The sequence below is a fragment of the Engraulis encrasicolus genome, chromosome 13, assembly GCF_034702125.1.
Source record: "Engraulis encrasicolus isolate BLACKSEA-1 chromosome 13, IST_EnEncr_1.0, whole genome shotgun sequence".
Lineage (NCBI taxonomy): Eukaryota > Metazoa > Chordata > Actinopteri > Clupeiformes > Engraulidae > Engraulis > Engraulis encrasicolus.
In genome coordinates, this window is record NC_085869.1 from 42,751,877 (window position 1) to 42,778,919 (window position 27,043).

Sequence of the window (27,043 nt, forward strand, 5' to 3'; positions counted from 1 at the left end):
TGCTGGGTCAGGACTAGCTGTCATCCTCATCTTTTCTTGTGGAGTAGTGTTTGTTTACAGGTAAGTACACATTTATTTGGGAAACTGGTTACATCATGCCCTGATGTAGGTCTTAGAGTTACAAAAGCACAAAGCTTTGTGAATTATAAGCTCTCATTTCTGTGGCCTTAAAGCGATGGTTCGGAGTAGAATCACCCTAATGCCATTTGAACCGTGACACCCATCCACCTTTACACCCGAAGTGTTTTCTGCCGCAGGCTTACATCAACAGAGTTGCCGTGTTATTCGATGTTTATTCCGGTTAGCTTGACTCAAGCGCATATGGATACTGGGCACCGTCTCCAAACTTTCCCCACAAAAATAACATGTCATGACACCAAACTTCTGCAGTAGCACAAATATGGTCTGTACTCACGAAACGAAGCATTTGGAAGTTTGGAAATAGTCCAGGAGTTTATTATTATCAACACAAGCCGAATAGCTTCTCTGCTGCTAAAGCTGCGCCAACGTTACTTCCGTCATCTAAGACAAGCATGTAAGAGTCCTCAACGAAGCTCATAATATGCACAATGAAAAGAGAATTCAGCATCAGTATTGATAACGAAAATCCTTGTCTAATTGATAGTAGGTAAGATTTGAAATATCTTTTAAGTATTGCCTTGAAAATATGAGCCTTAATCACAATTCAGTGAAAACTTTTTTAACACTCTCGTCTGGAAGTTTGTTGAAGACTTTTACGGGCTTGTCTCATATGACGGAAGTAACGTTGGCACAGCTTTAGCAGCAGAGAAGCTATTCAGCTTGTGTTGATAATACTAAACTCCTGGACTATTTCCAAACTTCCAAATGCTTCGTTTCGTGAGTACAGACCATATTTGTGCTACTGCAGAAGTTTGGTGTAATGACATGTTATTTTTGTGGGGAAAGTTTGGAGACGGTGCCCAGTATCCATATGCGCTTGAGTCAAGCTAACCGGAATAAACATCGAATAACACGGCAACTCTGTTGATGTAAGTCTGCGGCAGAAAACACTTCGGGTGTAAAGGTGGATGGGTGTCACGGTTCAAATGGCATTAGGGTGATTCTACTCCGAACCATCGCTTTAAACATTTCACGTAGCCTATTTCATTTTCTCATTCTAAATTTAAATTTACCAAGCAGTGTGCCTTGGTAACTCTGCATGCAGCTAATAGTATTGCTGCAAATCTTCCTGTATGTTTCTATGTGTGCAGGCGTAAGAAGCACGGGGGGAGAAGAGGACGCAGAATTGACACAAGCAATTCTGGAGATGTTGTCACAGCAGGATCAGAACAGTAAGTCTCTGCTCTGAATGATCTGAGTTAAGACACTACTGTCAGACATCAGGTTTATGATTCAGCCATGCATTAAAGGAACAGTCCACCCTTCTTTGATTTTCACATATTTGCAGTATTTCCACGCATTATTCATGAATGTGCATTTCTTTTTCTTCTCAGTGTTTTCAGTACTTAGATTGGTATCAGAATTATTAGCATAGCTTAGCATAATCACTGGCAGTAAATGGGAGCATTATCATCAAGCCACAACTTATCACAGGATGGGATTATAGCTTTTTTGCACTCTGGTGAATTTTACATTAATTTTAAAGTAGTTTTAGTTGATGTTGTTTCGTTTGATCCCATAGAGTTGCATTGCTACGCTTAATTTGGCTATACTGTTACACTAGGGCAAGGGTTCCCAACATTTTCCAACTTGTCTTGGGGCCTACTCAAAATTGTCACAAATGTTTGGGGCCCACCTCTGACCCAGTTACTGATAAAACTCAAATAAATCAACAGCAATACACACCAAAATGTGATCATAATTTTCATAAAATTATTTCAAGGCCCACTTGGAATACCTTCAGGGCCCACCAGTGGGCCCCGGTCCATGGGTTGAAAATCACTGAACTAGGCAATGCAAACACATGGATGAAAATGATATGCACATTCGTGAATAATGCTTGGAAATACTGCAAATATTTGAAACCAAAAAAGGGTGGACTGTTCCTTTACCTTTATTTCAGAATTGATGGCAATGGGATTCATTTAACTGATAGTAGATGGTGGCATGAAAGGCAGTGTAATCATCATAGTCATATTCATCATCATCTGTATTTAATATGCATTTCATTCCATTGATATGAGACGATCTGTGTAAAAGTTTGACAATGCTGCTACAGTTTTGGTTACATATTTTTTTAATATTTGTGAATCATTTTCTGCAGGGAAAACAATAAACATAGAGGGCTAAAGACTGAACTGTACGGAAATGCAGAAGTGTGAGTATGAAGCATGAATGACCTTTTACTTTGAAATGAACAGTGAAAACATTTCGTAGGCCTAACGCTTGTGTTGTCAGGAAATCGTTCTGACTATCATGATCGTCATTGAACAAATGTGTACTTGCAGATTACTTGTCCATATTGCTTATTCTCTGGCTTTAACTTCTTTTCTTGTGCATCAAGAAGCCTCTGCAACAGAACATTAAGTGTCCGCATGGAATGACCTGTTGCAGGGCTGCTGACAGCTTTTGCTGGGTCCAGGACAAAGCCATCTGAAAGGGCCCCCCATCCAATACATACAATGTAATGAAAACACATTTTTGCGCCCCCATTCTCCCTGGGCCTGAGAGAACTGACCCCTTTGTCCCCTCCTGTCAGCTTCACTGACCAGTTGTAATTGTGTGCACATACGGTACTTGGAGACCACCTACAAAAGCCATTACATGAGATGTGATGTGAATTACTAATTGCTGTAGGACACACAAGACTAGACGGGAAAGAAGGCGGCCCAGAGAAGAGTCTGGTACCTCTCCAGTAGCCATGGCAACGGGAGCAGCAGAGTAAGTCTCAATGTAGAATGATCCGTTGGAAGAAATGCACTGCATAGTTTTGAGACTTTGTATTTAAGACAAGAATATGGTAGCTGTGTGGCTTAACCTACACACACAAATGTGTGTGAATTAGTGCACATACTTGCAGCAGAACTATCAGAGCACTGCACACGATACTGGAGAGGTATAGGGGGCTCTCGTTTATATCTTCCACCATTGTTTGATTCTATACATGGGTTCTCAAAGTTTATCAACACCATGTTATGAGGAGAGCAAGACACTGCCAGCCAACCACCTGAGCTAATTTTTTGACCGACAGCATTTTCCAACAATCAGAGGTTGAGTTGTGTGCAGCCAAGTTCGTACAGTCAGGTTATAATATAAACAAAATTTAGAACCCATGTATCGCAACCTCAACATGGAAGTTCAGAGGAGAGGCAAAGCAATGATTTACATCCATACAGCACAACCTGTTTTCCCTCTAAATGCGCTGTAATGCATTTGAGGCTTTGTAAGGTGTTCTCACTGCCTCCAAGGTTACCATTGTTTTCAACTGAACTGATGACCTCAAAGCCTGTTATCCTTTTCAAATAAGAAAGGTGAAATATATAGAATGTAGACATAACAATGGCAGTGCATGAGGGTTTCAACCAGTAAGTTTTGTTATGAAGGGGTTAGTAGTACTAGCTCTGAAAGACTAATAATAATAATAATAATAATACTAATAATAATAATAATCATCATCATAATAATAATAATCATAATAATAATCCAAATAATAATAATATCATAATCATAGTGATTCATAGTAATTAAATAATAATAATAATAATAATGGAATACAAACCAAGTTGCTGGAATCAAGTGAAATCAAGTGAATTTACATTCAACTTTGTAGCTGCTTCCCATTAAGCTGACCATTTGTGTTCCACAGGGGCGTATATGCTAACATGGATATGCCACAGATATACTGAGGCTGAGGAAGAAAAGCCACCATCTCTCTCTCTCTCTCTCTTGCATGCAAGCGCACACACACACACACACACACACACACACACACACACACACACTTTTTCACACAAAGGCTGGGGGAACAAAGTCAACCATCAGACCTCCCAATTCAGTTGGATTATTAAAGGCCAACTTCCGATAAAACTCAGTTTTACTCACTCCTTTCGAAGATCGGACGGTCACCCCAAGTTAAACTCACTTGCAAGGCTCTCATAGCGGTGCGTCAACTCTCCTGGCTGTGTTTCCCGGTGTTTCCCAATTTACATAAATAATGCAGAGAAACGAGCGAATCACGAAAGCCTTTCTGTGTTTCGTCACGTCGAAAGAAGGCGTTGCCCACAAAGGTTTATATCGACCCATTTATCTAAAAACATGTCGAGTAATTTTTTTCTGCTTGTTTTCAAAACAAGCAACGTCTGGTGGCCCGAAACATAGCTTAGCTTAGCTATCAGCTGGTTGCTACTCTCAGGTACACACACAGCACAAAGCCTCATACATAAAGCCTGCTCACTCCGGTTGCTCCGTGCCTGCAGCTCGCCTAGGGGTCGCTGTCGAAAGAGCATAGCCCTGAATGGAGCCTGCACGCCTCCGTTGGCGCCCCTATAGTGCAGTACCACCCGGGGAAGTGGCGACTCTGTTTCCCATTACATTCTCTCCAAGAACTGGAGGACTGAGCCAATCAGAGACGCGTTTCTTTGAGAGCAGGAGGAGTGAGCCAATCAGAGACACATTTCCACGAGAAACACGGAACACTCTCTCGTTTCTCCACAAGCCACCTTGCCAGCTTGCAAAAACGTCTTGAAACAAAGCAACCAGAACGTTTTTTAAAACAGGACCAACACGTAACACATTCAATAACAATTGGGAACACGGCAATATTAATTAAATGACGTTGAGAGGCCATCTTTAACATGGTTTGTCTGTATGTAGCCTGTGTATAGTGTAGGCCTATATAGGCCGACTGTATAGCATATGTGTAAGGATGTATGTAATGTCTTGTGTGTAATGTCTTCTGTATTTGTGTATGTTACTGGACACCTTAATTTCCTCCTGGGGTCAATACATGATACTCTACTCTACTCTACTCTACTGTCCTTAAAAAAAACGCGTTTCCTAAAATGACTGTCGGAATAAGCATGTGGAAGATATGGAAGGCACTTGTTGGGACACATTTTGTGTTTCACTTAACCCTGTAGGAGGAAAGGAAGTCAGTTGTGTATTTACATAACATATTGTGCATATGTTGAAGTGATCATTGTGTTTTAGTGCAAATCTGTATGACTAACATAACAATACAGTCACAAAAGGTGGCATCTGTCAGGGGTGTTGATACATGTGCCTTAACCCATTTTAGCCCGGAGCAACATATGCATCAAGGCACTTGAGATTTGAGTGTTTTTATTAAACATGTGGAAGAGCTGAATGAACAAATTCAAATGCAAAATGAGGGTCCTAGCTTTTAAATGCAACTTATTTAATAAAACATAAGATGGCTGGTAGCTCAAAAAGTTGGGTGCTCTTGGATGAAGGGGGTCAGTCCAATTCAACAAAAAGGGATCAGGGCTTTGTATAGTACTGTATGTGTTCAAGTAGGCCTATTTCCTTAGTATGCTTTTTGTGTGTGTGTGTGTGTGTGTTTGGTGGTGTTACTATATATGGGGTCACATGACGCTTATGTCACTTTATAGGTGAGGCCATACACCTCGTCTAGAGACAAAGCCCTGATGAGGACCAGTGCGGTCGAAACATGTTGGCTCTTTTAATCATGTTTTAGCCCTAAGATAATAAAGCCTTTTTAAAATCACTTCCTCCTTTTTCGCTTGGAGTTGCCTGGATTATCCCTTTTTTGTTAAATTCCAACTTATTTAATGTTTTTATGTGCTTCGAAGGCTGAGATTAAATTAAATGAACAAACTGCCCAAGAGGCCCAAGGATAACAAACATGCAGTATAAAAGCATTGGTCTGTTTTGTTGTTGTTCATCAATTGCAGATGATATATAGCTACTGTACCATAGAGTAGTCTACGATGTTGTACTGTATGAATATAATAAATTAATTAATTAAACAGATTTCCTGTCCAGGGAAGTGGTCGATCAATTGCCTATTTATTCTTGATGTATGGTTCCATTATTAAGAACAAAGATTAACCATTTCAAGCACAGAAGCCTTGCATTCTGTCTGCGCCCCTTATCTCATTGGGTCACCCACATAAGTGTCCATGTTGATTCAAATTTGTCATTTTCGAAGTGCTATAGAAACAGATATGATTCGTTAGGTCTACCTGCCTTTTTCTCAAACTGTCTGCTATAAGACCTTCTATTACTGAAGGTCAATGCAGCTACTGAAAGTGAATGCACAAACTTCAAATACCAATAAGAAAACGGGTCAGTAATATTTCAGATTAGGCCTACTTCGTCCTGTCAGCTGCCCTGGTGTGCATTCCAATATGCTACCTTGCGTCCTCCACTTGTGCTTGTGGCCTCGCCCGCCTTCTGGCCCCTCCTCCGTGGAGAAAACAATAAAGTTTCCTAGCCAAAACATTTTTTGGGGGACTATTCTTCATTCACCATCCACTTTTCAAATGAGAAAATGACTTTACAATTGAGCTTTTGCGAGATATTGAAATATAATGCTGTTGTCAGTGATGCCATCACGACATAATACTTCCTGGTACAAGGCCACAAGCACAAGTGGAGGACGCAAGGACGCATATTGGAACACACCCCTGTAGTCACAATGCATGGTGAATGGCTAACCGGATGATGGCCACCTCTGAGGTGCATCCTGTCAGTTAGCTCATGACCTCCAGGAGGCCTATAGGTCTGTGGTCTGCTTAATCTGGTTCTCGCGTGATGGTTGTTTTGACCACGAAGTTGAGCGGAAATGCACGAAGGGTCTGCGTGAGAGCAAGGCTACTGGCCCTACAGTATGTTGAGGCCCTTATCATGAATAGCACGATGCCAGTGCCACCTGTTTAAATTAAGGACCTGAATTTATTACAGAGTTTTAAAACCATTACATTACATTTAGCAGACGCTTTTGACCAAAGTGACTTACAAGGAGGACATTCAAACAGACTCAAGACTCAAGGCAAAGTTTTTCTCAGATGCTTTCTCTTCCAGATTATTGACATGTTTTTTTATCTGTCTTTCAGTAATGTTGTCTCCTTATTTCTGGCTTTTATATTTTACTCCCCTTCTTGCCGTTTTATGCCATCATCTATTTTATTTTATTTTATTTTACTTAATTTTATTTACTTATTTCACCTACATGCCTTCTGCTTTTATTGTATTGTATTTTTTGCAAGCACACTGAATTGCATTTGTGTATGAAATGTGCTATACAAATTAAATTGGCTTCCCTTGCCTAAAGCATCACCCTCTGATCAGACTATCAAAAAAAGACAAATCGAAACAAGAAGGAAAAAAAAACAAGCAACAACAACAAAATACAGAACAAATACTTATTTTAACATTGCTTGATTGTGAATATGACTGTTGTCATATCTTCCTCTTCCCCATCTTCACATCCTATTTCAGGAGCACTGCATACCTCAGAGCATTTGCTGGCCCTGTTGAAGATGAATATGGAAACATAGGCTACTATTTACAAGTGGATACGGAATAAAGAAAACACGGTCACACACATTGACACAAGTCATGATACAAGTCATGACGAACAGAGAATACGCCGTAGTACACATAGACACACAAATCATGATCACAAACTGCAATTTAAGAATGTAAAAGGAGTTTGTTGATTGAGTTGAGTAGGAGTTGTTTGTTTTGGCATTATGGTAGTGTTTTTCTTTTTGTCCATGTTTCCTTTGTACCAACGCATCTTTGCCTCTAATTAAAAAAAAAGAATGAACTGAGCCCTGAGGAAGGTCAGTAGACCGAAAGCTTGGCCTATTATTAAAAAGAACACAAAGGGGATTTAAGTGTGCAGTGTTTAAGTGTGTTTAAGTGTTGCACAGTCTTTGTTTATGTTTGGCACCTTTTAATCGAGAGTGCGGTGTGATCCGGCTAAACACAAAAAAAAGAATGAAGAAGGAGATATTGTGTCCTGCATTGGGCCCCCTAGACCTACACTCATTACAAACTGCAACAACAAAAACAGCTAATGTGAAAAAAGGCTCCTATTCCGCTCTAAAGGAATTTCAATGGAAAGACCATTTAAGTAAATGAAATAAAAATTGCATTTCAGCTGGCATCTAATAAAATTAACATAGGATTACGCACCCACGTAGTCCGGATTTGGTACAAATGATGATGGCGATGAGGACGATGAGAAGGAATCCTACACATGAAGTGGCAGCAGATACAATGTAAGTCTGTTGATGTGATATGAGGTGTTCCTCTACTGCTGAGCAAAAAGAAAAAGGATTTGGGTGGAATGTAGTAGCTACATCTTATACCGCATACAGTAGGCCTATATTCATTTTGACACAATATAGCCTACATAGTACAGTATGATAAGATAAATACCTGTATCAATGGTCAGGTTCCATGTGCGAGTCACAAAACCATCACCATGTCCAGTCACTTTCTCACATGTATATATTCCCTCATCTGATTTCTCTACATGTGATATGTTGAGCGTTGTTGCTGTGGCATTCATCCTGACTGAGGTCATATGTACGAATGGTTCTTCATCTACTGTGTTACTGTGCACAAATAACTCCTTTTCACCTTTTTTCCATATAGTTCTAGTGACATGCATAGACGTGTTGCAGAAAAACGATATATCTTCTCCCTGGGATTCATTGAGATGTCTAGTTGGAATAGTTATATCTGTGACAGCAAAAGAAAGCAGACAAGATCTTGATGACGGACACCTCAAGTACTGTATAATTACATTGCCATACAATATACAGTACTTATACTATACATTTGGCAGGATAGAATGGGGGAAAAAATCAGTATGGAAAACCTGATGGGCTTACCTGAACGAGTCAGCACAGTCATGCAGAGTCCCAGCCCAAAAATCCTTATGGACATCTTTGCTATTCTACTGTAAGATGTGTCCTGTGTTGAGTGAATGTGAAGTCTGTCAGCTCTGGTGTTCAACAGTGTGAGGAACTGTGCTCTAGTTAGAGTCTGCTCAGAACAGGAAGTGGTTATCAGCACATGAGACCCTGAGAGCAGATACACTATGCACTATTTTTTATCCATTAGTTCAGGCTCTATGACAGGCATGAGTGTTGGCTTTTCATATGCGTTCTGCATATTGTTATAACCCTTAAGACGACTTCTAACGACCCCCTCCGTATCTATGGATATTAGTGCATATGAGAGAGAGAGAGAGAGAGAGAGAGAGAGAGAGAGAGAGAGAGAGAAAGAGAGAGAGAGAGAGAGAGAGGACATAGATTTTACGATATGATTATTTTAGTTCATGAAAATGCATCAATCAAAATAGCTAACTTTGGAAAGCATGTTACCACCTCAGCAAGCCAAACAGACAACCACAGCCTCACAAAAACTACACCGCTGTATGTGGTTTACTGTCTAAGAATGGTAATTCTCATAATATAAGGGTCTTATGAATTCAATCTTCTAGCAAAACCACATCAGAGGGATCAGCTATTAACAGATTTGCCAGTTGCACAAGTGTTTTAGTGACCTCTTGGTCTGAGTGAGTGGCAACGAGGGGTCTTCTTCCAGAAAAATTCAGGGCCCGGCTACTTGCAGATTTTTCACATGCACCGAGTCAAAAGTCCAAGTTCAGTCCACAGTATACAATGTAATCCTGCTTGATGGAATACCTGACATTCAGGTGGTCAGGTGGGGCGGATGGCTTTTATGAAGCTGGCAGAGATGAGTGCCAAAAAGTCAAAGAATGTGCGCACATCAGTAGCACAGGTGCTGGACCAAACCAAAGATCACTGAAGGGACGATATCGGTCCGCAACACTCTTTGATGCTCCGAGACAAAGTTCAATGGCATTGTGTCATTATACTTTGTCTTCATATGCACAAAAAAGAAAAGAAAATGTTTGCAAGCTGGAACTGTAGAAGAATATGATGAATTGAACAAACTTGCAAAAAAGTATTAAAAAAACAAAAACTATCTCTGGTAGCATCGGACAGTGTTGCGGACATACATTTTCCTTTCAAAGATCAGTGCCAAATCAGGCATCCCCATCCGTGCTGCCTCATGATAGCCACAGCGCTGCTGTCCTAGTATGGGGTTCCTATGTCTTTCACAACCATCAGCAAAGATGTTATTTTACCGGCACCTACAGGATGATTTGTGTATCACCTTACAGCGATTTGTGTTCATTCATTTCACGAAGATTGACACACTCATTCCAATGGGGCACCTAAGTCACGCCCTTCCGGGCGGCTTATGGGGCTGGCAACGCAAAAACTTTTGACTGGGCTGTAATGGACTGATCAAAGCTATTTTCCGAGCCACCTCTCATTTCCCCGTCGATCACACATATGCTGTGCCTCAGAATTAATAACAACCAATGGTGTGCTTGTTGACTTCACTTGGCAAGCGATTTTTGAGTTGTGTGTGTGCAAAAATATGTAATTATTTGGACTACACAACAGACGTCGCATGTCCGACGTGCAGCCACTTAAGCCGCAGTGCAGCGGTAGGGTTGGCTGTGCCTCGGTTCACGTCAAATATGCGAGGCGCACGTGTAGTCTCCAACACAGTTTTGCACAAAAGCTAAAATAACGTTTCTTGCGTGTCGAAAATGAGTGGTCTTACGACGCAAATCCAAACCTTTCAAATTCACTGTCACCATATGTGAAATCTGGAGCACATGCCAAACGGGATGAGGATTTAGCTTGACTCGCTCCATTAACTCTCATTCAAAATTTTGAGAGCTCCAGCCCCATGGATCGGAAGTAGAAGGGCGTGACTTAGGTGCCCCATTGCGTCACCAAATGTTCACGCCCACTTTCCCTGAGTTTTAGCTCGAGTTTCTCAGCATTTTGAACGAGTCATTTTATACTATCTCCATGGTCGTCAATGACGTCTTGCAACATCATCATGAGGCCACAAGCACAAGGGGTGAGGATCATGGCAAAAAAAACAAAAGACTAGTGAAGAGGTGGTGCGCACATCCAAGACGCAGATGCAGGCCAGAAAAAGTCAAAACCATGAACATGAAGATGAATAGTAAAAATGTTTGTAAATGTCTGTAAATACCTTGGGACGGACTTCTTTGAATTAGGTCTACCTCCAATCAGAACTTGACTGATGTATCATGTGACCCTTCCTGCCTATAAGGATGGTATGTGTCTATCTTGATTCAAGTCTGATGAAAAGCAATTAGCTTGAAAGGAACTACATGAATTACTTGACGATTTCAGCGTAACATTTCAACCTTTAATGTTGTCTGACAAAGCAACATAAGCATAATATTACAAAGTAACATAATATGATGTCTTGCAAATGGAAAGATAGGAGACACGTATACTCTCCCCAGGCCACCTTGAGACCATGCATGGGACTTATGGAGATGGTCAAAATCTTGCGATGATCATGCATGTCTTAGTCAGGGAACAGTAACAAACATGTAGCTCCGAATTCTGTCCATATGTAACACTAACACATCTCCTGTGATTGTTGTTTAATTACAGTGTCAAGTTTATCACAGTAACTTAAATATAAACCTATAGCTGATTATAGTCTATAGACGAACATAGTTACAACGTCCACTACAGTGGACATGTGATGAAACAAATAGTAAACAAATACTTTTTTGGGGAAAAAAAGCTTTAGTCATGTTTCATTCCACCATAACAATCAAATTATGTAAAAAAATCAAAAATTCCAAAACATTTTTTCTTCCGGGTCTCAGGAGAGTACTGAACAATCTCCTGCATCTTCTCCCAGACTCTGAACTTCAGGTTGTCAAGGTGCTTTGCCACATTGATCGTCATAGCTCCTTGTGGAAGCCTCTGTGGATCCTGCAGTGTGCACTGGGCTCTGGAATAACATTCAAGAGTCAGTGGGTGTGGATACAGATTCAAAAACAAAGAGGATCAAGAGACACAACATAGTATAACTAACAGTTTACTCACTTTTTCACCGTGACCTTGTAGTTCTGCAGAAACAACAGAGAAATTTTGAGATCATGTGATAAAATGTAAACCCATGATACTGCATGTTTGCCTTTTTATGAAAAAGGGCAAGAAATGAAAATGTGTGCAAGGAATCTGTTATGGTTCAGGCTTGTATTACTAGATAGCAGCTTATTGGTTGGCTGTGACGTGTTACGTCACAGCGTGTGCAATGTAATGTGTACCATGGTTTTCCGGTAAAGACACCTAAACGTATCTCTGTCTCTGTCCAGTTATTAACCAAACCTAAGACACTACAATGGCGACGAGATACTTACTCACAGTGAAGGATTGATGCGCACTCATGTCAAGCACAGAAAGTGAAAGTTCTGAAAGTTTGACAGACAGTCAAAGTAGTCAACGGACGGTCCAAGCGAGTGCAGCAGCTCCGCTAGCAACGATAAGTAAGATGACTAGCATCGGAAAACTTGAGGCTTTTGACGAGTCTCAAGAAAGTTGGACAAATTACGCAGAGCGCTTAGAGCAATACTTTATTGCCAACGAGGTATCGGAAGAAAAGAAAGTTCCTGCCCTGCTAAGTTTGATCGGCCCAAAGACCTATGCATTGCTACGTGATTTGACTACCCTGGACAAGCCATCCAGCAAGATGTTCACTGACCTGGTAACAACATTGGACGCGCACACCTCGCTCCCAAACCACTCGTCATCGCGGAACGCTTCCGATTCCACAAGCGGAATCAAAAGCAAGGGGAGAGTGTAAATAGATATGCGGCAGAGCTGAGGAAACTCTCCGAACATTGTGAGTTTGGGACTAACTTGAAGGATTCTCTCAGAGACAGATGTGTGTGTGGGTTAGCACAGGAAAACATTCAAAAACGATTACTAACAGAGGATAAGTTAACATTTGACAAAGCAGTAGAAATTGCATTGAGCATGGAGATCGCTAGCAGAGACGCAGTAGAATTACAGAGCAGCAGGGGGCACAGTAGCGTTGCTTCTGAACTGAATAAAATGGATCTTGGCAGACAGCGCCATCGTGTGGCAGAAAAGTGTTACAGATGCAATAGAGAAGGCCACCGAGCTGATGACTGCCGTTTTCGTGAGGAGACATGCCACAAATGTAAGCGCAGGGGTCACTCACATTAAAGCAGCATGCCAAGCCCCGAAGAAAATAGAGAGAAACAAAAAGTCAGTACATAAGGTAACACAAGGAAGTGATAGTGATTTGGATGAGATCCTTGGAACGATGGAGTTACACTCAGTGTCAACAAAAAACAGCAATATAATATGGGTGACACCTGAGATTGAAAACAAGCCAGTGAAAATGGAACTGGATACAGGGTCAGCAGTCACAATCATTCCTGTAACAATGTACAAAAGACATTTCGAAAACATGCAGCTGAGGAAGACCGATGTCATACTGAAGACATATGGGTCATTTCACGTGAAATCAGACGCTTTGGGACCCGACCGATCCGGATTTCAATCATACTTGGTGTGCCTTTTTAGTAGCAAGGTAGCACTCCAGAACTGCATTGGTTTGAATCTGACACTAATATTAAGGGAGAAACAGACTAGGAAAGGTTCACATTTTAGGGTAGGACACTATACATTCAGCCTTGAATATATCAGTCAGTGTTAGTCACAAAAAGATGCCTGTGGTATTGTTTGAAAGCTCTTTTCTGGCTCTACATATTACACAAAAAGCTTGGAATACAACAACTCTCAGAATATGAATTATGATAAATTGAAAAATTTAAAATTGAATATCTAAAAAACCTATATTTTAAAATGGCCAGTTCCTTGTCCAAACGTAGCCGGCAATGTCATTAGCAACACCTCAAATGCTGGTGTTCGGTTCTTTATTCATTTCAGAGAGAATTTGACTCACAAATATGGCATCATACAGACCACTTACTAATAATATGGTAATACCATAGTAGCATCACATGACAAAACAAAAACAAAACAAAAATGGTCCGTTTCCATGGTCCCAGGTTTCAGAAACTAAGGGAGATGTCCATTTATACACACCAAATGATGATATGTGAATGTTTGAACATTCCTTCTCTGTGTACCTGTGTCATCTTCCCTTTACCGTACTTTAAAGAGATAATCAATGGCTACACTCTCATTTTGTACTCTACCAGTGCATTTGAAGCAGCAGCTGTGTCTTTTGTAGATAATGTATAAGTACGTCCCGTTGCAGTTAGGTTCCACTACCAGAAGCACATCCTGATGATCCATGAGAAGTCTATCTGGTCTGAAGGGAAAAGTGAAGGATGGAGATGGTCCATGAGGATGCAGGAAGTTCAGTTTCACCTCTCCAGTGCTCAGCATACATTCCTCAACACATGCTAGCCACCAGTTGCCATCATATACAGCTACAACATACCCTTTGATGCTTGAAAGTGTAACACATTCCTTTACTGAGCTCACTCTTTCAACTCCTTCTCTGAATGCGGAAAATGGCCTAATGTCCATTGACAATGGGCAGAAGCTGTGTAGTTTTTGAGTACCTGGAATAGTTCTTGCAGATTCCAACCTCTTCAGCAGGTTCTCTGCTTCATGATGGTGCATCTCTCTCAAGAACATCCATTGCCAGTTTGCCACAACAGAGATGTACCATCATGAAGCTGAGAACCTGTTGAAAAGGTTGGAATCTGCAAGAACTATTCCAGGTACTCAAAAACTACACAGCTTCTGCCCATTGTCAATGGACACAGTGGAAGTTGGGCCATTTTCAGCATTCAGAGAAGGCAGAGTTGAAAGAGTGAGCTCAGTAAAGGAATGTGTTACATTTTCAAGCATCAAAGGGTATGTTGTAGCTGTATATGATGGCAACTGGTGGCTAGCATGTGTTGAGGAATGTATGCCGAGCACTGGAGAGGTGAAACTGAACTTCCTGCATCCTCATGGACCATCTCCATCCTTCACTTTTCCCTTCAGACCAGATAGACTTCTCATGGATCATCAGGATGTGCTTCTGGTAGTGGAACCTGTAACTGCAACGGGACGTACTTATACATTATCTACAAAAGACACAGCTGCTGCTTCAAATGCACTGGTAGAGTACAAAATGAGAGTGTAGCCATTGATTATCTCTTTAAAGTACGGTAAAGGGAAGATTACACAGGTACACAGAGAAGGAATGTTCAAACATTCACATATCATCATTTGGTGTGTATAAATGGACATCTGCCTTAGTTTCTGAAACCTGGGACCATGGAAACTGACCATTTTTGTTTTGTTTTTGTTTTGTCATGTGATGCTACTATGGTATTACCATATTATTAGTAAGTGGTCTGTATGATGCCATATTTGTGAGTCAAATTCTCTCTGAAATGAATAAAGAACCGAACACCAGCATTTGAGGTGTTGCTAATGACATTGCCGGCTACGTTTGGACAAGGAACTGGCCATTTTAAAATATAGGTTTTTTAGATATTCAATTTTTAATTTTTCAATTTATCATAATTCATATTCTGAGAGTTGTTGTATTCCAAGCTGATTGTGTAATATGTAGAGCCAGAAAAGAGCTTTCAAACAATACCACAGGCATCTTTTTGTGACTAACACTGACTGATATATTCAAGGCTGAATGTATAGTGTCCTACCCTCACATGTGAACCTTTCCTAGTCTGTTTCTCCCTTAATATTGGTGTCAGATTCAAACCAATGCAGTTCTGGGGTGCTACCTTGCTACTAAAAAGGCACACCAAGTATGATTGAAATCCGGGTCGGTCGGGTCCCAAAGTGTCTGATTTCACGTGAAATGACCCATATTCAGGGGGAAAACTGAGTCCAAAAGGGATGTTACAGGTGCAGGTCAGATATGAGGAGAAAGCACAAAACCTACCACTGTATGTAGTGGACGGAAATGGCCCACCACTGTTTGGAAGAGACTGGCTTAAGCACTTTCAGCTGAACTGGAGCGAGTTAAAGCTGCTGAGAATCACAACCACAGAGAACAAGGTACAAGGCAAACTGAACCAGTTATTGGAGAAATACGGGGCTGTTTTCCAAGAGGAGATGGGAACAGTCAAGGGCTTTGAAGCCAAACTGGTGTTAAAAGATACCACCCCCACATTCCATAAAGCCAGACAGGTGCCATTCGCCCTATGCCCAAAAGTTGGAGCAGAAATAAATATCGCTTGCTGGCAGCAGGAATCCTTTCAAAGGTGAAATTACTAGCTCGTAGCCACTTTTGGTGGCCCGGTGCGGATGAAGAACTGGAAGGGATGACCAAGGACTGCGAAGGCTGCAGAGAGAATCGCCACATGCCTCCCCCAGTTCCAGTTCATCCCTGGGAGTGGCCAACAGAACCATGGCAGAGGATACATGTGGACTATGCAGGGCCCTTTGAGGGACATAACTTTTTAGTGGTCATAGATGCACATTCTAAGTGGCCAGAAGTTTTTTGCACCACATCTCAGACTTCAGCTCAGACCATTGAATGCTTGAGAACAATTTTTGCACGCTTTGGGCTTCCTCTGCAGCTGGTAAGCGACAATGCACAAACATTTGTGAGTGAAGAATTTGAACAATTCATGGTAGTGAATGGCATCAAACACACAACCTCGGCTCCTTTCCACCCTGCCACAAATGGGCTGGCGGAGAGGTTTGTTCAGACTCTCAAGCAGGGACTCAAAGCATCCAAGCATGATGGAGGAACAATGCTAACAAGACTGTCCCGGTTCCTGGCATCATACCGCAACACACCACATGTCACCACTGGGGAAAGTCCGGCAGTGCTGATGTTCAGACGGAGGGTACGCACACGTCTGGACCTCATGAAACCGAACAGACGCAATGAAGTGTTAAACAAACAAGCAACGATGCTGCACGGAGCACGAGAACGCCATGTCTCCACCGGACAGCCAGTCATGGTGAGAGACTACAGAAGGGGAGGAAAATGGGCGTATGGTATAGTGCAGGCCCAAACAGGACCCCGAACTTATGAGGTGAAGGTGGGTCCGAACATGGTGTGGCGGCGACACATAGATCAAATACATTTGGCAGGAGAGCAAAAAGCACCTGGAGAACCATCTGATGAGCAGGAACAGTACAGAGTCACTGTGGGAACAGGGCCACCGGCACAGAACGACGTCGGAACTACAGATGAGGCGGTGGCACCGGCACAGATGGTTGCAGACACACAGGACACCCAATCAAGGAGCGTTCAGGAAGAACTGGACCAAGATGAAGGACTGGGCAGGCAATCTGAGACTATACGAATGCCCAGATATCCACAAAGAATGAGAAACCCACCAGACAGGTTAAATCTGTAATGTTTATGTTATTTGTTTCTGCCTATTTCTCTATACAACATAGATTGTAGAAGGGAGGAGTGTTATGGTTCAGGCTTGTATTACTAGATAGCTGCTTATTGGTTGGCTGTGACGTGTGCAATGTAATGTGTACCATGGTTTTCCGGTAAAGACACCTAAACGCATCTCTGTGTCTGTCCAGTTATTAACCAAACCTAAGACACAGAATCTGTTCTAAGGAGTTCTAATGAGTACTGTATCTCAGGACCCTTTGAAAGTAAAAAAACACAGTTAATTTTATTTCATTTTAAGAATGGGAAGCTATCCAACCATGTTCTGCACTCTGCATACAGTGGAGACACTTGAAAACCTACTTTGTAAAAGATAATACAACGCTTTAATAATAATAATTGAAATTGAAATGATGATTTCACTTAATGTGTGCTGGTTGTAGAACCACCAGATAAAACGTAAATTTAAAACCACATAAGCTATTAAAGAAAGTGAAGTTTGAATAATGATAATGATAAATAAAACAAGGTCATGTTTCTTACCTGCAGGAATGTGACATCATCAGCTTTCATCTCCTCTTCGATGGCTTTGATTGTGTCAGAAAGAGATGAGATATCTCTGCTCATCTTCTCAATCTTCTCCATCATCTCACTCTTCTGCTCCTCTTCCTCCCTCAGTACAGCTATCCTGGCTGCCTCTTCATCACGTAGAAACTGGTGAAGCTTCTCAAACTCCTCCTTGATCTGCTTCTCGGCCTTTTGGAGCTGGAACTGTAATATCACGTCTTTTTCAAAATTCTCACTGATTGAAACAAGTGTGGTAGTTTCCCCTCTTTGTAATGATGTTTATGTCTTTGGAAATCACTTTGGTTAAAAAGCATCTGCTTAATATAATAAAGCGTATTTGACATAAGCCATGTTACCTTTATGTATTGTGCGGTTTCCTCATAGGTGAGTTTCACATATTTAAATCTCTCCAGTTTGTCCTGTAAGGGCTTCAGAGCGGTCTTCAGTATCTCCTGGAATGAGACAATAACCCAACATGATACAGGGCGTGAAACACACAACACTTTACCCAGGGCCACTGTGTGCAACTGTAGTTTTGGTGCTCTGAGCAGAACCATTACATTACACTCAGGGCCTCTGTGAGGAGTTGGACTGTGAGTCAAGCTGAATTTTAGAGAATAATATATAGAATAGGGGGGCAATATAGTAATATATTTAAATAAAAAACTGAAACATTAAAAAGGGACACTTTGCAGGAAATGGTCAAAAAAGGTACTGCAACTACAAGTATGCTGCTAATTGAAACTAGGCTCCCTATTGCCAAATTTGATCTTTACATGAAAGTTTACTAAGTAATAAACAAATATTGTCTAGTATGGTCCAATTACAGTCATTTTTGCAGCTAAAAATGGCTATTTTAGGAAATTCAAAATGGCGGACCATGGAGAAGATCCCACCTTGCATGTATGAAAAGTGCAATTTTTCCAGTCATAATGAATACTTAGAATTTGATGGTGGTGGAAAGTATTCATGAAAAAGGTAACATTAGTGAGTGGGCAGCATGAATTCTGGAAATAAACAACTAAAAATCTCACACAGTGTCCCTTTAATATTATCAGTGGTCAAAATGACAGAAACCAACAAACTGATGTTGCAGGGAGCCATGTCTGCTGTAAGGATATGGCATCTGCTGGTTGAATATGAACGTGACAACTATCAGCAGAGTCGAAACTCCTGATGAGATTTTCTGTATTGTGCAACACTGAATAACTTGCTCTGAGAGGGGCTTTTAAAGGTTTAAAGCTTGCTTATTTTCTGATGCAATATCTTACCTTGTGCTCATTTGCTGCCTCATCAATGGGATTGCAGTTGTGTTTGTTATGGAGTTTTGAGTCCCGACACACTAAGCAAACAACCTGTTCATCATTTTCACAGAAGAGCCTGAATTCTGATTGGTGCCGAGTGCAGATTACATTCTTCTGATCTTCTCTCTCCTTCGAAAAACGCTCACACAGGTTCTTCAGATGAAGGTTAAGTGGAGGATGTTTTTCTGAAGATTTTGCCCTGCAGACCGGGCATTCTCGTGCTTCTTTAGTTTCCCAGAATCTCTTCAGGCAGCCTTTACAGATGCTGTGAGTACAAGTCAGAAGAACGGGATGCTTGAAGATTTCAAAGCACACAGGACAGGATAAATCTACCGCCGAGACAGACATGGACGCCATTTATTTTCCAGCAGGTGATCTCTTCAGTTGTGCCTTTTGAAGGCCTACAATGCTACAATGTTTTTCTCTGCTGCAGAGATTCCCGAAACTGAACTTTGATGAGGAGGGGACTTTTCTATCATTGTAAGTCAATGACTGTCAGGCACCAAACTAACTGCTTGAGAGACACCTAATTGGTTGTGCTCTGCTGATTATGCTCACCTGCCTTTGAGGCCACATTGAGACTTCTTTTCTCTTCATGTGGCAGTTTTTAAACACAGTGCATTGCTGCCATCTACAGGGCCGGGGTGTGATAACATGGACTTATGACTAATGTAGAATAGCAGCTAATTTAGTTGCCTGGCTCTTGCCTGACCTGTAGTTCCGCGCAGCTTCGTGGGCTCCTCTACTGGGCCTGGGAGCATGTAGCAGGATTCCGTTTCTCCAGTCAAAAATATAATCGCAGCATTAATTGCTTCAATATCAACAAATTCCTTCAAAAAATTTTTCTGTTAATCTCTAAAGCGTCAATATAGTCTATAATATCTCCTGTGGCTCCTCTATGCGCGTTGCCATTAATATTGAAGCAATAAATGCTCGTCATATTTTTCGAGTCCAGAAATCGAATCCTGCTACTTGCTCCCAGACCGACGTGTGTGTTTAGCGCCACCAGGGGGCTCCAAAGCTCAAACACACAGAGGTCTGGTAGGAACCAGGCTACAAATTCAGGGCATAGTGTGAAGAAAGAGAGAGGCAGAAAAAAAGGAGTGAAAAAAAATCTTATAATAAATAATATAAGTAATAAATTAATTAAAATAATTAAACAAAACTGAAAGTGGAAGAATACAGCACCTATGTGTTTGACTCAGTAATTATCTCAGAGAAATGAAGAGGCCTACACTGCATCGTGATATTCTGTGACCTGGGCAGTCAGTTAGCCTGGTCCTGACCATCCCATAATACTACCACGGCCAGACTACAGTAGTGGAGCCAATCCTTTGGTGGAAGTACGTAGGATGGCTCGCGAGGCTATCAGTCAGTATGGTCGTTAAAGACAATAAAAGTTTAGATACTTCAACTGCTTCAGTCCAGTTTCATTTTTTTCCCCCAATAAAACATAATCTACATCTACGTCAACAAAACAGACGTCTGGGAGATCACGTGACGCGTTGATGGAACTGCACGCGTGTTGAGGGAGCTCCTGACATTCAGCCCTTTTTTCAGTATTTATTCGCTAATATCAGAAAACATATTTTATTACTACGTGGTTATTATTCACTCCCCCCACCAACCTGGTGGGTCGGAAGTCGAACCAGCAACCTTTGGACAGCAAGTCTAATGCCCTCACCGCTTAACTATGATGACTGCCCTAATGTAGCCTACTGTGTTTGACTTAACTACTGCCCTTTACCCACCCCTCTCCCTTCCGTGATCTCTGAGTCTACAAATCTGGGGTGCATTTCTCGAAAGGGAAGTTATTAGCCTGTTAGCAACTTTGGTAGTTGCCAATGGGAAAATGCATTGAAAACAACAAAGTAGCTAATGAAGTAAGCAGCTTTGGTTTTGAGAAATCCACCCCTGCTTTGTAGCACGCTGACCTCTAATCTTACTGTCATAAAACACTCCTTACTGTGTTCATGTGACCACACTCACCAATCAGAAACCATTTACCATCCTCGTCCTCCAGACAGCCCTTCCTGACTAGCACTCATATGAATGTGAACCAACGCAACATTTTGCTGCTTATGTTATTCCATTCGGCAGTTTGCAAACAAGTGTTTTGGTGAGGGTGTGGTGTTAAAGCAGTGTTTTTGCATAGACATATTTGAGTAGACTACGGATAAATCTTCTCTTGGAGCGTGCAAGGTTCAGTTTCAGGGATCTCTGCTGTGGTGAAGAGGAAAGCAGACGACATTGCACAACAGGCCCAACTGAAGTGATCACTCCTGGAAATAAATGGCTTCCATGTCTTCCTCAGAAGAGGATTTGTCCTGTCCTATGTGCCGTGACATCCTCAAGGATCCAGTTATTCTGACTTGTAGTCACAGCATTTGTAAATGCTGCCTGAAGACATTCTGGGAAACTACTAGAGGATCAAAAGAATGTCCAGTTTGCAAAAAAACAATATCACTGGACCCTCCCTGTAACCTTCATCTGAAGAACCTGTGTGAGACTTTTTCAAAGCAGAGGAGTGAGAACAGACAACTCTGCAATCTTCACCAGTCAGAACTGAAGCTCTACTGTGAAGATGACAAACAGCTTGTGTGTTTGGTGTGTCGAGACTCAAAACTCCATCAAGAGCACAAGTTCAGTCCTGTCAAGGAGACTGCACAGGAGTGTAAGGTGAGATATGAAAACTGATTCAGAAATGTGTTCACTTTTCAGAAGAGTTTGGTCTGTACAATATACAATAGCTGCGCTCAGTAGTTTTGCCTAAGAGAGTTGTTATATTCAGCTTTAACCAACATACAGTATAGTAGCCTCACACGATTGTGCCCTGCAGCACTATTCAACTTTGATCGTATTGATACATTGATATTGTCAAAGATATTTACTATAATAATAATAATGTAAGAATTAAGTATTTCTAAAAGGGACATGCATTTAAACAGTATCCTTGTGGCAAGGACAGATGTCTGTACAAGATTGTAGCAGTACCACCTGCACTCAAACTATATGGTGTAGAGAACATCCCAACAATCTGCCAATAGTAGTTCAGACCAGCAAAATAGAAGTGAATAGACTTATAAAGCATACATAACAGTCAATTTCACAGTTACACACACAAACACACACACACTAACACACACACACACACACACACACACACACACACACACACACACACACACACACACACACACACACACACACACACCACACACACACACAAACATCCATCCACCTGTGTGTGTTTGTGTGTGTATGCGTCTCAGGTAAATGAAGTATTTTGAAGTGGTTTTTTTTTGCATGGCCAGTGAAGGGACACTGGCTGTGTCAAGTAAAATATGCAAAACAAATGTGACGACTATTGCAATGAAATCAACAGTTCCACAAACAGAAATGTAGTAATACAAAATTATACTTAGAGAGTAAACGTCTGTAGCCCTCTCTCCAATACCCCTATATCATCTTCAACCACATCTCCTGCTAAAGCTCAATCTCAAGCCTGATAGACAGATGACATGCTGTTCAGGCACCTTGTTTCAGTTTAGTCCACAGTGCTCATGTGTGTAGTGCTGTGCTTGTCTCCCAGGTCTTAATAAATTGTGTAATTCCAGGACACGCTGAAGACCCTTCTGAAGCCCTTAAAGGACAAACTGGAGATATTCAATGATGTGAAACTCACCTGTGATGAAACTGCACCACACATAAAGGTAACATGGCTTGTGTCAAATACATCGCCTTAAAATAGTGGTTCTCCGTGGGGTTTTTTGAACAAGCGCACCCTTGACCTCATCATAACACACACCGCCCACTTGACTTCATCATAAGCCTCCCAACGCCCTCCTTAGTAATAGAAAATAAAATACACTCTATTTACTCCATAGAGTAATGCACCTCAATTGCAACTGCTCTAGAGTCCCTGTTGAGAAACACTACCTTGAATAAATCATGTTACTTATTTAGCAGATGTGTGTATTCAAAGCCATTTACAAAAGGGACATGAACAGGCCTATACAAAGTTTGGGGAGAACAGCCTTACAATTTCTATCAGCAAGATCTTAAGGGCTCTGCATACTTAACGTGCGCACTTTGGCGCATTTGGCGCGAGAACCATTAAAATGTGGCAGACCATTCATAGTCAAAAGCGCCATTTACAGGCTTTTGCTTGCATTTTCGTAAGTGTGCCCTCTGCTGTTCATGAGAGAAACGGCAGCATCTGTAGCAACTCGGTAGCAACTCGCAGCGTGAGTTCTACAGATGTAGCCTATACAAATAGAAAGCCAAACACGGCTGCTGTATGGCTACTGAACGTCTGACTTATGACTTACCACAATGAAACATAGATTCATGTGAGAGCATTGTTCTGGCTGCAGAATTTATAAATAGATCGCCAAACACAACGTGCTTCTGAACAAAGTAAACAATTGTTTCACTGAACAACATTTAAGGGAGAAGATAAAATAACTCTCTAGGACATTTTATTATCCTCAAAATAATGCAGGATCCATTCGGTAGTAGCCTACAGTAGCTGTAGCAAAGAAAGTGGATGTAACCAAGAAGCGTCATTTTGTTTCCTTTCCGGTATCCACTTTATGTCGGGTGAACGCCCCTTTAGGAGACCTTCGGTTAGGAGACCTTCGGAGTCCTGAGGTTGAGAATCAATGAAGTCCCCTTAGCGCTGTAGATGGCGGTAGCGCACGTCTTGCACAAACACCTCAAAAAGAGAAGAAGAAGTAGGGGACAACGCCCCCTTAGGAGACCCAACTTGAGCACACGCTTTTGCATTGAGTGGGCGTGGTTTGCGATATCTTTGTTTGATTCAGTATTTTTGGCTGTAGCCTCTCTCCGCAACTCCTGCTTTGTCTGCCTACCTGCATGGTCGCTGGTGGCGCACGCCAAGTTACAAAAAATGTGGGGTGCACGACCTCGCGCCGTGGCAGCTTGCGGAGGGGCGTGTGACGTCATTTTGAGGGCACGTCATCGTCGCGAGGGAGGTATGAATGAGGTTAGCGCCAGTTAGGCTAAGTATGAATCCGCCTTTAATCAGGGTATTTGTGATATTACCAGGTACAGACCCAACAGACAGAGATGCAGATCAAGCAGGAGTTTGAGAAGCTTCACCAGTTTCTACGAGATGAAGAGGCAGCCAGGATAGCTGCACTGAGGGAGGAAGAGGAGCAGAAGAGTCAGATCATGAAGGAGAAGATTGAGAAGATGACCAGAGAGATCTCATCCCTTTCAGACACAATCAGAGCCATAGAGGAGGAGATGAAAACCGATGATGTCACTTTTCTGCAGGTCATAATGGTTTTTTTTTTAATATAGGCTAATGCACTTCAGTTCCTCTGACAGTTTGTGTTTTAAATGTATAATTGTATCTGGTGGTTCTACAGCCTACAGTACATGCAGTGAAATCACAACTTCCATTTCCATTATAATCAAACTTTTATTTTTTCACTTTCAAAATGACATTGGGCCTAAGCCTTCTTTTTAAAGTCTGGCCAAGCACCCTCAATAAAACAACATTGCCAATTAGGCCTTCAGGCTAATATAGCACTTACACACTAGGGACGTATCATATTCAATACAAAACAATTACGAGTAAGCGATTTATCTCATCGTGTTCTCAATATCTGTTGTTTCTGCAGAACTACAAGACCATGGTGGAAAGGTGAGCCTATACTCTGCTTCTTCATCCTCTGTGTTTCTGAATGCAAATCCACATCCTCTGACTCTTGAATGTTTTTTTTTCCAGAGCCCAGTGCACACTGCAGGATCCAGAGAAGCTTTCAGGAGCTCTGATCAATGTGGCAAAGTACCTGGGCAACCTGAAGTTCACTGTCTGGGAGAAGATGAAGGACTTGGTTCAGTATAGTAAGTTATATCGCAGTGTGACACACACACACACACACACACACACACACACACACACACACACACACACACACACACGTACACACACACACGTGTGCGCTAGCCTATATCCACGGATTAACATTGACATCTGCTTTGAAATTATATTCTTGTCTGTTTCTTATGTATAATCCCTCCCCCCCCAAAAAATCCAATCACAAGACCATACAATATAACTTTCAACAATGTGTCACTTTCATCATTTAATAGTTACGTAAGTGAGCTTTTTATATCTTTCGAAATTCTGCTTTGTGATTCCTCCTTTATTCATCTGCAGCTCCTGTGATTCTGGATCCCAACACTGCACACTCACATCTCATCCTGTCTGAAGACCTGACTGCTCTGAGTGACAGTGGTCAGAGGCGAGCGCTTCCCGATAACCCAGAAAGACTTGGTCCTTGGGAATCTGTGCTAGGCTCTGAGGGCATTAACTCAGGGACACACTGCTGGGATGTCAAGTTTTCAGGCAATGTATTATGGGATGTGGGGCTGAAGCCAGAGAGTGCCAACAGGAGCACAGTGGAGTCCCGCTGGTCCGGATCCTGGTTCCTTAATAACTGTAATGGGGAATATAAAGCCCACTCTCCAGACACAGAAGGTGTTGTGGCACTTTCTTCAGTTTCCACAATAGGGCTTTCAGGCCGACCAGAACGGAGCTGGTGCCAGTGCCCGCACCAGTTACGTCCGGCACTAAAGTGCTTATCTGTGAACTGCCCGTGTTCATACCGGGCTCTGAACTTTTTCTGCACGTGACTGTGATACCCAGATTAACCTGCTGACGGCCACGCTGTCGTCACGGTTCTCTGAGAAAAACCTAGTATTTTGCTTTCTGGTTCGCGAACGCTAAAATCTGTGGCGTGAACACGATGATGCGATTAGGTGCAGGAACGGCCACCGGTCCGGCACAGTTCTCAGTCGGCCTGAATGCGCTATTAGAGCTGCAGACACAGTAATTTCTTCACGCGTACGACATGACAGCTTCTTTAAGTTTAGCTGTCTTTGCTTAGAAAATCAAAAGATTACAAAACACAAGGCGCATGGCGCACGGTAAGAAAACTTCATGCTCCCATGCCTTGCGCAGCCATGACTAAACTGGTGCTGCACGTTCTCAGTTACGTCATTCTAAGGGAGCGTCATCAATCATTTTTATAGGGGCCAATCAATAATCATTTTCCTTATAATTATGAAATACACAATGACATGGATTAACCCATTTTGTCCTAAGCCCTATTTGGGAAAGGGTGCCCTCAGCCTATTAAATCCAAAATATCTCAGCCTCCGAAGCACATACAAACATGAAATGAGTTGCATTTAAAAGCTAGGACCCTTGTTTTGCCTTAGAATGTGTTCATTCAGCTCCAACTTACCTACATTTTTAATAAAACAGCTCAAATCTCAAGAATCTGAATGCAGTGTATAGTATGTGTCAAGAATGAAATAAAATATAAAGAGCAAATATAAATTGCAACTATGAATTGCACATACTTTTAAGCATATTCTATCTTTTCTGCATTATGGCTCTTACAGAAGGCATCGCCATCACAATGCAGCAGGAGCCCAAGAGGATCAGAGTGCAGCTGAACTGGGACAGAGGAGAGCTTTCATTCACTGACCCTGATAATGACACACACCTACACACCTTCACACACAAGTTCACAGAGAGAGTCTTTCCATACTTTTACGCCTTTCTGTGTTCTCTGAAGATTCTCCCAGTGAAGCCTGTAGTGATGGTGGAGCAGCTCAGTTAGACATCAGACACAGCTCAGATCCTGCAGCAAGAACACATTGAGCACTCAATGAAGCATGGCTAAATCTATTGGGACTCACTAATTCGACGCCCTTTCGGTACTTACCGCTTACGTCATACGACCCTAAACCTAAACCTAACCCTAACCCTAAACCTAACCTTAACCCTAACCTTAACCCTAAACCTAACCTTAAATCGCTTGTTTGAAATCTTACCCAGACTGCTGCAACTAGCCACCATTATCACCACCCTAATATGGATATCATTACTATTCCAGGATGTTGTGTTATACAGGGTGGGGTAAATAAAAAGTGTTTAGCCC

The 27,043-nt window shown here is 41.8% G+C and overlaps 2 protein-coding genes across 3 annotated transcripts; one reads left to right on the forward strand and one right to left on the reverse strand.

Moving 5' to 3' along the window:
• Positions 1–11,192: 11,192 nt before the first annotated feature.
• LOC134461806 (E3 ubiquitin-protein ligase TRIM35-like) lies at positions 11,193–19,621 on the reverse strand. The gene is made up of 5 exons (XM_063214650.1): positions 19,026–19,621; positions 18,111–18,206; positions 17,731–17,958; positions 11,907–11,929; positions 11,193–11,811 (listed from the first exon to the last, which is right to left on the reverse strand). The coding sequence occupies exons 1-5, from the start codon at positions 19,413–19,415 to the stop codon at positions 11,634–11,636; spliced, it is 915 nt and encodes a 304-aa protein (XP_063070720.1). The 5' UTR covers positions 19,416–19,621; the 3' UTR covers positions 11,193–11,633.
• A 1,511-nt stretch (positions 19,622–21,132) lies between these two features.
• Positions 21,133–26,779, forward strand: LOC134461186 (nuclear factor 7, ovary-like). 2 transcript variants are annotated; one of them, XM_063213954.1, is made up of 7 exons: positions 21,133–21,737; positions 22,676–22,771; positions 24,129–24,359; positions 24,710–24,732; positions 24,817–24,935; positions 25,252–25,572; positions 26,502–26,779. In XM_063213954.1, exons 1-7 carry the CDS (start codon positions 21,351–21,353, stop codon positions 26,720–26,722), a joined length of 1,398 nt encoding a protein of 465 aa, XP_063070024.1. In that variant the 5' UTR covers positions 21,133–21,350; the 3' UTR covers positions 26,723–26,779. The 2 variants fall into 2 exon arrangements, with proteins under 2 accessions (XP_063070024.1, XP_063070025.1); XM_063213955.1 differs by lacking the exon at positions 24,129–24,359.
• Positions 26,780–27,043: the final 264 nt, after the last annotated feature.